The sequence below is a fragment of the Alosa pseudoharengus genome, unplaced genomic scaffold (assembly GCF_046254945.1).
Source record: "Alosa pseudoharengus isolate Yale_2024_CS ecotype anadromous, Long Island Sound unplaced genomic scaffold, YU_APseudo_1.1 YU_APseudo_1.1_scf_14, whole genome shotgun sequence".
Lineage (NCBI taxonomy): Eukaryota > Metazoa > Chordata > Actinopteri > Clupeiformes > Clupeidae > Alosa > Alosa pseudoharengus.
In genome coordinates this window covers 6113061-6126746 of record NW_027468609.1, presented here as the reverse complement: position 1 = coordinate 6126746, position 13686 = coordinate 6113061, and the positions used below count along the sequence as shown (strand labels likewise).

Genomic DNA, 13686 nt, shown 5'->3' with positions numbered 1-13686 from the left:
CGTGTGTGTGCGCGTGTGTGTGCGCGTGTGTGTGTGTGTGTGTGTGTGTGTGTTCAGCTGAGTCCCCGCCTGCTTGTGTGTGCCAACCGGCTCCCTGATTCACTGCCAGTTAGTGTTGGTTACTGGCTGCTGCTTGTGTCGGACAGTGAGATTACCACTGTTACTAAAAGCCACCCACCCACCCTGGCTTCTCAAGGAGCCCTCACTGAGGAATGACATTAACGCCAGCCACTAAACCTCCCACCTCCCTCTTTCGCTTTTGATCTCCTACTCACCATATCTTACTTTCTGCCATTCATTCTCTCTCTCTCTCTCTCTCTCTCTCTCTCTCTCTCTCTCTCTCTCTCTCCCCCCATATTTTCCACATTTCCCTTATAAAGAAAGCAAGTCAGAAATAAGTCTTTGCCTTGCTATAATGAATGTTTATCTTGCGTGCACAAAAAGCCTGGTGCCTATTAAGACTCCATTCATGGTTTTTTTTCTGCCTATCTGGACCAGGTTTTCAATTTGCAGACATGCAACGTTCACGTGCAACATCATGCATTCCATGCGCAGTACATTGTATAGTTTATCTAATACAGCTGCTGTGATTAGCATACAACAAAAACGTATCGCTAGAGAGAGAGAGAGAGAGAGAGAGAGAGAGTCTGACTGAGTGAGGGAGTAAGGGGGAAAGAGGGAGTCTGAATAGGATCGATGGCAAAAGCAATCCTGTTAAGGATTTTTCACGTCCACTGTATCAGTCACCTCGAGATGGATGTCTGGGGCTTGACATTTAGATTGCGGCACTAAATCCCTCTCCCCATTAGATTAGGGCTCCGATAGGCATGCATCCCAGGCCAGAGAGATCACTTAGGCTCGAGACATGCCACCCCTCCAGACCCTTTGGGCTTGCGCATGTGTCTTGGACCTCCACACCATTACCCTCTCTCTTTCAAATAATCTGGGATCAGAGGGAACCTTCCAACCTTGATTGTGATTGGCTCAAGTGAAACATGACATAGTAGTAAAGGATGTTATATTTAGGCAATAAGCCCCGAGAGGCCGTAGGTTACACTGATTTTACAACAGCTAACGGGGTTGTAGGCACTCCGCTTGTGCATGCAGCATCCTTTACTACTACTGTATCTCATGTTTATTATGGCCTACAGCTCTCTGGGTGAGGTCATTTGAAACATTTCATGTAAACAGTATGGAAACTGGCCACATTTGTCTTGACTAAACACCAGTAACCAGACACACAGCAAGTTCATTTGCTGGATGGATCACCAGTCTCATGAATGACGCATCAAAACTGTTCCTCTTTCATTCAGAAATGTGGGTCTTGCTAGAGAGAGCTTTCTCATAGACATCTTTTCCTTCATGCTGCCAGCATGAAGAGCTGGGGAGCTTCCAGAGGGAAGAGGGAAGAGCACAATACATTTACACTTTCATTTCCTCATTGCTCTGAATAAGTCGATTGTTTGTTTGTTTGTTTGTTTGTTTGTTAAGGAAAGTGCCGTGCCCATCTGAAGCAGGCGTCACTGTTGGCACTCTGGTATTGTGTGGCAGGCTGGCGGGCACAGAAGAGCAGTGAGGTTGCAGCGTTGCTGATAACTTGTTTGTTTGTTTCTGTCAAAAAACCACAAAGGCCTTGGGCCGTATCTTTAAGTAGCGCTGAGATCCGCAGTTAGTACTTTCTTTTTCATGTATTTATTTGTGTGTGTGCCCTTTTGTGTTTTGGTCTCCTCTTACCCTCCTCATAGATAATATCTAAAGTGTCCTTATTTACTCAGTAATGTCCACTTGGCAAGGATACTGTGTTTGTATAATGCATCGAGTCCCGTTTTATGGCATCAGGAGTACAGCGCGACTCTGCCCCCTTGTGGCTTGATAAGGCAGATGAAAGAAGCATATTGGCCTTAAATCTCCTGGCAACAACGCCTTCCATCTGCCTTTATGTAGCCAAGCTTCTAGTTTAAATTCTAACCCAAGCAGCAGTGCAGTTGAGGGCTTTGCATCACTGGCTGTGAAACTACACTCTCAGTTCTGGTCAGGGCAGTTGGTCCACACACACACACTCGAATCACTCCAGCTGTCTAAGCCAGTCTTGGACCCAACATGGAAACTGTGCTGGAGGGAACAGAAATTTGGATGAGACATGGGCACTATGTTCTGGGTCAGTGAGCTCTTAAACTGACCACCCCATGAAGCTCTTAAACTGACCACTCTATGAAATGCTTCGAAATTAGAGAGGAGCCCAGACGTCCTTGAATTTTGCCATGATACCATTTATAATTTGGCAAATGTTTATTCAGTTTATTTATTCATGAGTGGTTTACAAAGTAGGGTGTAATAAAAGTAAATGCCAAGCTACAATGTGTATGTCATTGTAACATTGGAAGTCCACATTGCCTATGCCACTGTAACATCTCAATTCTACATTGCTTATATTATTTTAACTTCTCACTTTTATCTTAACCTAATCCAGTCTACCATCTCAAGTCTGCAGTGACTATACCATTTTAACAGCTGAAGTCTGCACTGAGCATACCATTTTAAGTCAACCAGTCTCCTTCCATCTTAAGCACATCTTTAACGTGACCTGTTTCTGCTCTTTCCCCAGACGAGAGCCATACTCCGGTGTGTGACCAGTGCAAGCCTGAGTACCAGGGCCCAAACTGTGAGCAGTGCCGCGATGGCTTCTACAACGCCGACAGCATCTGCCTGCCGTGCAACTGCAGCGGGAACGCCGACCCTCGCACGTCTCCACGCACATGCAACCCCGACACGGGCCACTGCCTGAGCTGCATCAACAACACCACAGGCCTGCACTGCGAGCGCTGCCGCATCGGCTACACTGGAGACCCGCTTACACGCACCTGCAGAGCCATAGGTGAGACTGTGGGGGGTCTGGGGGTCTGTGTGTGTGTTGGAGGGGGGGTATGGACTAGCAGTGCATTGTAAACTACCATGGCATCCAATAGTTCGTTAACAATGCAGGTTAAAGTGTCTTCACAGACACACACACCGTAACGTGTGTGTTTGTGGGTGTGTGTGTGTTTGTGGGTGTGGGTGGTTTTGTGTGTGTGTGTGTGTTTGTGTGTCAGGGATGTTGAAAGACATACAGACAGAATCATATGCTTTTAGCTTTTTATGTCAGTTTAGTCATGTTAGTCTGAGGATGACTAGTCTGAACAAATCCTTTCCAAAGCTGCTGTTAAAGCTTTTATTGACACTACTAGATATAAGAAATATGGTGATGAGGGGAGCTGGCAGTATTATTTCTAGGATTCCGGTTTGTTACTACATGTGTTTTTCTGGCAATAGTAAAAACTTGCTAAACTGGAAGAGTTAACTGCAGCTAAGTTGATGTTCCTTCAGCAGTAGTTTTGGCTTTTAAGTGTTCACACAAGTGTTTGTCTAAACACACATTTTGTGGCAGAGGGGTCATTCAGTAATCAAAAGGCTCCTGGTTCAATCCCACCTCCTGTTGGCCTTGCGTCAAAGTGTCCTCCATCACAACACTTATGACCCAACTGCTCCCGATGTGTACATTGGATAGTGCCTTGCATGACAGCCTCCACCATCAGTGTGTGTGTGTGTGTGTGTGTGTGTGTGTGTAAGGGTGTGTGTGTGTGAGGGGGATGCATTAACTGTGAAGTGCTTTTAATGCTTTGATGAGTCGAATAGTTCTATATTAATGCAGTCCATTTACCATTTAACATTCCATGTGATGGTTTTAATTAGACCTTTGCTTTATTGAAGACAGCCGCTAAGCCTTCATTGTGTATTGAATCACGGGGGTTCCTCTCCTGCAGTAAGACAGATACAGTCTTCATTGTGAGCTCTAATTTTGTCTAACGTGCACTTTGTGCATGCATTTTAAAAAAAAATGCTTTGAATTGAATTTAAACATGCTATTGTCTTGATAGTCACTTAAAGCAACACCAAAGATTTTTTTGTACCTTAAAATAATGTTTCCAAAATTGTTTCCGTGGTTCATCAACGGCACTTCTGCATTCGCTTCGCGGCCCTCTATCGGCTATAACAGCACTATGTAAGTTTGCCAGATCGGGTAGCGGGCTTGTAGTTCGATGGAATGAGACATAAGAAACTACACATTTGACTTGCATGATGTCGCAATACATAATACTTTCATAAAATCATGCATCATATTCTACCTTGTCTATGGACATCGTTATTTGCAAAGCCGTTGCTGGATAAACAAATAGCGTGCGTGCAACAGAGGAAAAGTTCTTTGGTGTTGCTTTAACACACAGACATCAAATATGTAGTAAAAGTAGGATTCTTATTGCTGGTACCCAAGGAGGGATGGAGAGAGGCAGCGATGGGGACAGAAAGAAAGAGACTCGTGCAAGGAGGGCCAACACAGAGAATGGGCTGGCCAGCGTCCAGAGGAAGAGGGTCCTGTGGAAACACCAGGGGGCTGGGAGAGGGAAAGAATTAGCCGGATACAGAGACGGAGGGTGTGAGGGACAGAGAGAGAAATAAATGGAGAGAGAGAACAGTAGAAGGAAAACAGAAGTTACAGGGACAAGAAACATCTGAAAATACTTATAAAGAAACAACCTGGCAGCCTTAAATGGTTGGATCCGTAACCACCACCACCACCACCACCAAACACGGCAGACAGAATACATGAATGCCTGCTCATACTCTCCCATAGATTAGGATAATGTCCTTTTTTAACTCGCCCTAACACGGTGGTTAGAAACACACACATGTGTGCATATTCTTGAACCAAATGTTCATTAATCCACATAGAATATGCGAATGAGCTGAATGGAAACCCAGCTACTGAGTCCTCTACAGTCTCCAAAATCCCCCAGAAAAGTTAAACCATGCCACTGTGCAGTTCCCAGTCTTCAGCATGGAAGCTCTGTGGAGCAGGCTGGTTGTAACGTGAGGGTGTGGGGTTCGTGGTGTACGGGGGTGGAAGGAAGTGCTGACTGCCACAGTGAACAGGAGGCTGGGTGAAGATCAGAGGCAGGTTCCAGGGCACAGAGGGAGGGGATGGGAGGGTTGAAAAGTTGAAAATGCAGTATCCCAGTCACAAAGTGCAGATAGGTAAGAGTCCAGAAGTGTCAAGATTCCAAGATCACCAGTAAAACAGTTACACTACAGTTACACACACAACAGGTAAGTCTATGCAGTACTGAAAGAGCGAAGTCCTCTTCCGAGCTGTGTTTGAGATGATGGACAGTGTCTGCTAAAGTGATCTGTGGAGCGCCCTGTGCTAGCGAGCCATGTTCCCAGTGTCTGCATTTGCAATCATACAAAATGCATTTGCCAAACAGGCTTTTTTTTTTCTCCAGATACATGCTCTCGTTCCACAGTTGCCTTGCACGAGTGCTCTTGTGGAGTTGTAACGGAGAATGTGTGTGATGTCTTTGGTGGTAACTGAAACATTGCAGTGAGACTCAGAGGGGGTGCATTATTTGTGATATCCGAGTTCAGACAGTGTATTAGTCCCACCCTAAATGTGAAGTGTCTTCCCTCCCAAAACCCTTTTGCTCATGAATAAAATGTAGTTTGCATCTTCTCTCCAATTCTCTTATTCTTGTTCTTCCTTTCTCCCTCTTTGCTTCCTTCCTCTTTCTCACATACTGGCGTATGTGGTTATTCTCTCTCTCTCGCTCTCTCTCTCTCGCTCTCTCTCGCTCTCTCTCTCTCTCTCTCTCTCTCTCTCTCTCTCTCTCTCTCTCTCCTTCCTCCTCTTCCTCTCCTCCCTGCTGCAGTCATCCCTACTCCTGAGGTCCGGACTACTCCCTCCTCCACCCAGAGCAGCAGCAGCACCATGAGCTCTGTCAACGGCACGTCCCCCACACTGACCCCTAGCACCACGGCCGCTCAGGCCCTGCTCACCACGCTGGGTCCGCCGACCGACAACACCACCACGGCCCCGCTGGACGGCGTCTCCTGGACGCAGTTCAACATCATCGTGCTGGCGGTCATCATCGTGGTGGTGGTGGCGCTGATGGGAGCGGCGGGCGGTGTGTACACGTACCGCGAGTACCGGAACCGCAAGCTCAACGCACCCTTCTGGACCATCGAGCTGAAGGAGGACAACATCAGCTTCAGCAGCTACCACGACAGCATCCCCAACGCCGACGTGTCGGGGCTGCTGGAGGACGAGGGCGGAGACGTGGCGCCCAATGGGCAGCTGGCGCTCAGCAGCCCCGCCAACCTCTACAAGGCGTGAAGGAGCACCCACTGACCACGCAGACCCACAGACAGACTCTTATTCCCCTCTCTCTTGGGTGGGGCCCTCTCGTACTGTATTCCTCCCCACAACCCCATCCCTGTTACTAGGACAACACTAAAGGGGGGAGGGGGGGTGTTCTTTTTTTTTTTTTTTTTTCAAATAACATGGGAGGGTGGGAACTTCACTAAAATAGTGCAGTATATTTGATCCTGTTGGATTGAAGAAAGAGGGGGGGGGGTGGAAAGGAGGGAGGTTGAGTCCTGGAAGTGATTGCAAAGTTGCACCTTGATATTACCCCAGTGAAACAGTGCCTCTGTCTAAGCTATAGAGTCACATGGACATGGAACAGCTGTGGGTTTAAAACAATGGACAAAGATACATTAGACTGAACCATGGCTTGAGGGGTGGGGGGGTGAACTTGTAGCAGTGAAGGTCTGGGTTGAACCACTACACGGCATGAGCAGGAGGACACTTGATAGCCCTAATCATTTGCCACAATGAAGCTAAGCTGAAGCTGAAGGCCAGTGTTAACGCAGACTGCAAAGCATCCAGAGACCGTATACGTTTGCATTATATGTATGAAACCACAAAACTTAAAAAGAAAGACACTCACGCTTTCTGTACACACTCTCAGGCATGTCACCCCACCAACACCACCACCACCACTACACCCACACTTAGACACATTCAGGTATGCACATGCTGACTCAAAATACATACCTGCTCCTGTCTCAACTAAGGCAAGGCACTCCCAGCTACACCATCACCGGGGACAGTCATGCAAACAGAGGTACTTCCTGCTCTTGGGTCTCCATGCTATGAGGTCTCTAGATTTAGTGACTGACATAAGGATGTCTCTGACAAAGATATTTTTCATCAAGATGTACTCTTGACTCCATCACCCTGTTGGAGTTCCCTGTTCAGAAAGGAGCACAGCACTTGCTGCACACAGTTTGAGCATGCAATGCCAATGTTGGCCTGTGGAGGGCAGAGGACCACCGTAATATGTATGTGACTGCAAGATGGACTCTGTTTGGGAGGATAGGGAGCCTACCTCTCCTGGGTGTAGCTGCATCGTCTCGTCACACAGACTGCTTGGGAGCTAGCATGCACCAAATTCTACAGTTTGAAGCACAGGTAAGGCATTTATAGTAACTGTGTTTTTCACAGATGTGCTTTTTGACTTGGTTTTGTATTAATTTTGCAGTAATCTCTTGGTGACATTTCCATGTGTCTAAAGAGATTTTGAGGGTTTTTTTAATTGTGAAGTACCAGTTGATACCAATATCCGGTGTTAACAGAACTGTGCTCTTAAGCTCTTGATCTCTTGATAGTCTTGCTTGTAGGACATTTGATTAAAGGCCCCCTAAAGATTTTTTTACCTTAAAATAATGTTTCCCAAATCATTTTGATGGCACATAAACTCTTCAAAAGGTGAATAGAATTTCCTCTGGGGATCAATAAAGTATCTATCTATCTATCTATCTATCTATCTATGGCACGTATGTCACACTCTGAGCAGGGCTATCACTTGTAAAACAGCCAAGGAATTTGGTGTTCGGGTAGGAATACTGCCTCTCCTCCGAAATGGAAATGGGAAAGTGCTGCTATGCTACAGGAATTCAGAGAGCTCTTAGTCAGACAGCTGTCGATGCATTCCCTCTATATTGTATCGAAGTTATGTTTATACTTTGTTGCAAAAGATGCATATTTAGTTTGTTTATTATTGCTCTTCTCAACTGTAGGGGGACCGCAAGAGAAGACCCTACAATATAGTAGGGGGGCCTATGTGTCTAATTTGGGGGCTTGTGGGATTCGCATGTTAATTTTTGGAGAGTATTATATCTTTGTTCTAGGGGTTCTTAAGAGTAAAAAAAACATGTCTCCATTTTTTTTTAAAGTTTTGAAGGACCCAAATCAAAGTTCAAATTCAGAAAAGGTCAAATTTGGTGTTTTGTCCATAAACCTCACATTGCTGGTATTATAGCATAGGGTTTGGTGCCAAAAAGCAAAGATATTCTACAAGGTAGTGTGCAAAAGGGGACCACATAAACAATACAACAATACAACATTTTTAGGCTGATGATTGATCTCTTTAACCAGAAATTGTGCCTAAAATTCTCGAAATTGTCCGCTTAAAAAAATAATACTACAATATCAATACTATCAATTCATGCCTATTAGTGTGCTTGAGTGTAGGCCTAGCCTGCTCTGCCAGTTCTTGTCTGCACCCATTCAGAGTGCAAAGTGCAGAGATCTCTGTTAAATCAAGTTTAATAAACTTTTACATAGCTAGTACCAGCTGAAGTCTGTAAGGCCTTCCGTAGCCTATGTAAGTGTGAAGAAAAGAAAGGGTAAAAGGATCAGATAGACAAACAGACAGGTGAGTGTCTGTGTGTGTGTGTGTGTGTTAGAGAGAGTAAGAGAAAAAGAGACACTAGCAGTTGGCTGTTGATGGCTGTCAGTTATAGAATTTAGAATATCGAATAACCTGAAGCACATAGTGCTCTGTTCTTCATGGTTGGATTTGTGAACAGAGAATTTATCATTATTTAAATGATATTATTGTATCCATTTGAACAGTTGCAAAGTTATAAAAATAGGTCAAATGTTTTTGTTGGTTGTAATGCACTAAAGGTGTGTTCAAGTCCTATGACCGACCAAAGGATGTATACCCTATTAATGGCCAAGTAAACATTACATAACAATACATTAAAAAGGAAAAATACTTGTAGGCCTACTTCTGAACACTTAAAGGATAATTCCGGTATTTAGCACTTTGAGTCCCTTTTCTGGTTTGTTTTGGATGAACTAGAGTGGTGGACACCGAAATTTTGACAGTTGGTCCTGTCTCGACTTTTCTGACTCGTTTTGAATCGCTTTTACTGCTTCAGAGTGGCTGCATATGCAGGGGCGGAGCTACGTGGTGGCCAGGGGGGGCCACGGCCACCACTGGTCAAAGCTTGGCCACCCTGCTGGCCCCCCCAATTTGCTGACTGTGTGTGGTTCTTGCCATAGCAGGCAGAGGCAGGCTGCTTTGCCTGAATTCTTTGTTACATTGCTCCGGAACTGTTCATCGCAGCGAGATGAAACCTTAATTGCGTGACAGAGCAGAAGTGGGGCTTTCCAACGAGACTAAACACTTGTCTGTGCGATCAAGTATGAAAATAAAAATAAATATAACGTAATTAAATAAAATTGATTCATATTTACAGTTCACCTGCGCACCCATTACTCTAGTTTGAATTACTCGCGAACCCGTGATCGCATAGATATGGCAAGCATATCAGAAGAAAGAGGAGACACAGGGCTATCTATTGGTACCAAGTATATCGTTCCTTCTGGGCTATAAAAACAGACAACGTGACTGCAAAATAAAATCATGTACAAAAACCAACGCTGCACACCCATTAGCCTACTCTCGTTTGAATTAGGCCCTACTCACTTGATCATTTGATACCAAGTGCATCCGTCTGGGTTATAAAACAGACGAAATGACATCAAAATAATAACTTCATATAGCTCGACTTACCCCACGTTTTTGTGTGTTGTGGTGGCAAAGCATGTTCATAATCCAACGCTATCATGTGTTTCTATGGCAAAGCATGTTCATAATTCGGTTTTGAGATCCTAGCAAATTCCTGCATGGCATCCAATTCGAGACTCACATTGCATCCCAATTTATTCGACAAAGAAACACCTTTTTGCCTTCACTTTGTTCATGGCAATGCAGTAAAAAGTTGTTTTACAATCATCATGTCAAATCAAGTGTACACACAGAACATGCAAACTCGGGTTCAGTCAGGTCAGATCAGTTCGTGTCACAGATATGGAGCGCAGAAAGGGCATTTTTCATTACTGGGTCAATGGCACTTACAATGACCAGGATAACTGCTTATAACTAAAGGTAGTGAGAATGGTCAAAAATAGAGTAGCCATAGGGCTAAATTTAAAAAAAAGGCATTTATTTCCATAAGGCACACACCACATATTTTTTACATTTGCTCAGCCCCAGATAATCCCTCCACCATGGCAATGATATTGCCAGATTCAGAACAGTCTGCCCTATGCACACATGTGCCAGCTTGCAGTGGTGAGATACATGTCAAAATATAAGAATTTTTATAATACACTTTTTGTATTTTTATTATTTACAAATCAAAATGAAATCAATGCAAGTATTAATACATGAAATAGTGGCAGATCTGGGTAGCCTAAACTCTGTTAAAAACAATATATAGCAAGTGTGTATGGCACTTACATTGACCAGGATAAATGTTTCTAAGGTAGTGAAAAAGCCCTTAAAACAGTCTAGGGTTCTAAGGGTTAATTTCTTAATTCAGAGCCATGTTACTTACAGCCAAGTACTTGGATAGAAGTGGATATCAGAAAGAAATATAGTTTGGCCATCAGTATGAGATCAAATATATACATACAATATTTGTAGTATTTATTATTGTTCTTTGAGTTAACATCATTTGAATAAAACTGATTAAGTAAGGTGCATTATCATAATATTTTTTATTGGCATTGACCTATTTATGGAAAATATGTTGGAGTGGCCAACAAACTGACCTGTGTATCAGTGTTGGCTTTGCACAATTTATTGCCATTATTAAAATAGGCTATCCTAATCTTCAAAACTTTTTGAGTAGTTTTCAAATAGTAGTTTTGATTCCCAAGTGCCACCCCAATAAAAAGTCTGGACCCAGCTGGCCCCCCCTATAAAATAATCCTGGCTACGCCCCTGTGCATATGGGCATACACAAACATGTCCTTAAAACAACCCTTAATGTTCGTTTTCAAAACTGTGCAACTGACCGAAACTCAACTGTGCAACTCAACTCAACTATGCAACTCACATATGTGCAGTGCCAAATGTGTAGTGTAATTTGTCACATGGCCAGAGCTGCTTATGTTTTGGTTGCACCCTGACCAGAAAATATCCACCCAAAAGGTCCCAAACTAAACCATAGAATGTGGTTAGGTAAAATAGGATTTTTAAGATTTTTGGTACACGTAATCTTTAAGGTGTCTAGTATGGAGAAGGATGCAGTTGAAATATGTGAACTTTTGTTCAGCGTTCTCATAGCATGAGTGAACATGATGACGGTCATAACAAAGATCCTTGGTCTGGGTACCAGCATACACAGCTTGCCTAGTCATATGTATTCTTTTTATTTCTATAATTATATTATTGTTTGTTTGCTCTTTTATTCTAGGCTGCCTTTACAATGGATGAAAATTAGCACTCAGAGCTAACTTTGGCTTATTTATAGCTTTTTGTCTGTCAATTAATGAACATTGTCCATATCAAATAAACAAATAAATAAACTGATTTAATATGATTATCCTGTATTGTAAACATTGTCTGGAGTATAAATAGAAGTAATTGTACTGTGTCATCCATCAGGATCGGTCAGGATATTTACTTTAATATTTCTCTCTCTCTTTCTGCTTTGTTCTACCAACCCCACCTCCCCTTCCTTAACACAGAAACTAGTTATATTGCCATCGGGACCAGGCCAACGTTCTTCCCATGTGCTCCTTCTGCAGTGTCTCCACCATGAGCATCTCTCCAACCAGTTCAGAGCCACTCAGTCTGGACAATCACAAGTCCCCATCTGCTGCACCATGTCTGTGACCCTACCCTCCTGTGCATCCCAGCAAGCGGGATGCCCCTCCTCGGTTTTAGCACATGTGTATTGGGTCCACCACATCTCTTCTCATCAGAGCTTCTCTTTTGAGCCTGGTTTCTGTTTTGTTTTATCCTCCGCTTATCATCATAGCTCGTCACATCAGACAGACAGCCATCCCAGTGTTGTCTGGTTGATGGTTAGTACGTCTGCATTAGCAAAGTAAGGTGAGTGGACAATTTCACAGGGCATGTTCAATATCCTGTGCCCTGAGTTAAACGAGAGTCGGTCACCCGAGGACAGCCAAGATGGGAACAGTTAAACAGATGAGAAGTGTAGCTTTTTTATGATTGTTTTGTTTATTATTTATTTTTATTTTTTGTTATTTTCATTTCGTTGTTGTTTTATTGTCTGTTTTAACACAGATTAAGGTTGCACATTACCCTCGGTTCTAACATCCTCAGATTTAACTTTTGCCAGTATTTTATTTGCATTGTGGTAAAGCAGGACTTATTCCTCGGTACAGTCAAGCTTGATGATTTTATTTTATTTTATTTTATTTTATTTAATTTATTGATTAACCTCTAAAATGTAGAGTTTCTTTACTTTGAATGTGTTTTTTTTTTTTTTTGTTTCTTAAATATCTTTTGGCTGCACATGAATAACCTAGACTAAGAGAGTAAGGTTGTGTCCAGCATCTATTCACCTTGGAAGGGAAAGAAACGGCACATTTAAAGGGCACTAAAGGAGCTGTCATCATCAGAAATCAGGGTGAAGCATGTGATGGAGAGCCGCCAAATACCTGAAACGTGCTCAAGGCAATACATGAGTGGGAGCCGCCTCCTTTTCAAAGATGATTCCCAGCTCTCCTCCATATCCATGCCAGGAGACTTACGAGAAGATGTACGAGAAGGTGGCCACACCCATGGCCAATGGTGTCTCTTCCTCAGGAACTCTACAACCACCTCCATCCACGTGTCCTCCACCACCCCCAGCCCGTCAGTGTACAGAGCTGTAATTATGATGAATTGTACAGACAAGTTTGTAAATACCAAACTATTGCACAGGTACAGTAGAGGATCTTGTAACATTGTCTTGAGCAAATATTAGAGCATATGGTCTCTCGCAGGCTTGGAGACACATATTAAACAAACACCCAATCAGACAATTTAAAAAAACTAGCATCTTCTCCTACACATACACACACACACACAGAGAGACAATCTTGTGCTCAATGGGGAAGAACTGTTGAAAGTTTGGGGGAGCTCTGCTCATGCATAGGCTACTCTGTCTTATAGGACACAACACAACTAATGCTACACATATTTAAATAAATAAAAAAAACAGACCTTTTGTTTACTGTGGCTTTTGGAGTATGTTATTGATTTATAACTGGTCATGTGTCAGACTGCAGCAGTGGCGCATCAGAGATTGTTTCTGGTATGAATGTACAGACTGATATGAATAGGACCGACTATTTCTAGTATGCACGAGTTGGGTGGTTGTGGTTTCAATCTCAAAATTGGTTAGAACATGTTGGCAACAACAATATCTTTTCATGATTTGTAACATTTTTATGGAAATTGGCATGTCCAAAATTATTCATACCCTTTTTAAATATTCAATGGAAACTTCTTTATTTACATTTACAGCTCTCAAAATGGTTATTGTAATACCTACCAAGCCTCTCCATGTCTCCACAATGATTGTAGATCACACCTTCAATGATTCTAGGTCCCATTGTTAATCACAGTTTCCATTGATTATTTAAAAAGGGTATGAAAAATGGCATACATGTCCAAAATTCTTCATAAACAATTTTATAAAAAGATTCCAAGTTTC

General features: G+C 43.1%; 1 protein-coding gene and 1 long non-coding RNA gene across 3 annotated transcripts in view; both read left to right on the top strand.

The window, feature by feature from the left end:
* LOC143122753 (multiple epidermal growth factor-like domains protein 9) overlaps positions 1–6338 on the top strand; it is a 70512-nt gene extending 64174 nt beyond the window's left edge. For both annotated transcript variants that reach the window (XM_076283606.1, XM_076283605.1), the window contains 2 exons: positions 2606–2875; positions 5742–6338. In XM_076283606.1, coding sequence (XP_076139721.1) covers positions 2606–2875; positions 5742–6205 — 734 coding nt within the window. In that variant the 3' untranslated portion in view covers positions 6206–6338. The remainder of the gene's footprint in view (positions 1–2605; positions 2876–5741) is intronic.
* Positions 6339–6388: 50 nt separating this feature from the next.
* Positions 6389–13203, top strand: LOC143122752 (uncharacterized). Its single transcript, XR_012986751.1, has 2 exons — positions 6389–7345; positions 11705–13203. It is a non-coding gene; the product is annotated as an uncharacterized LOC143122752 (long non-coding RNA).
* Positions 13204–13686: the final 483 nt, after the last annotated feature.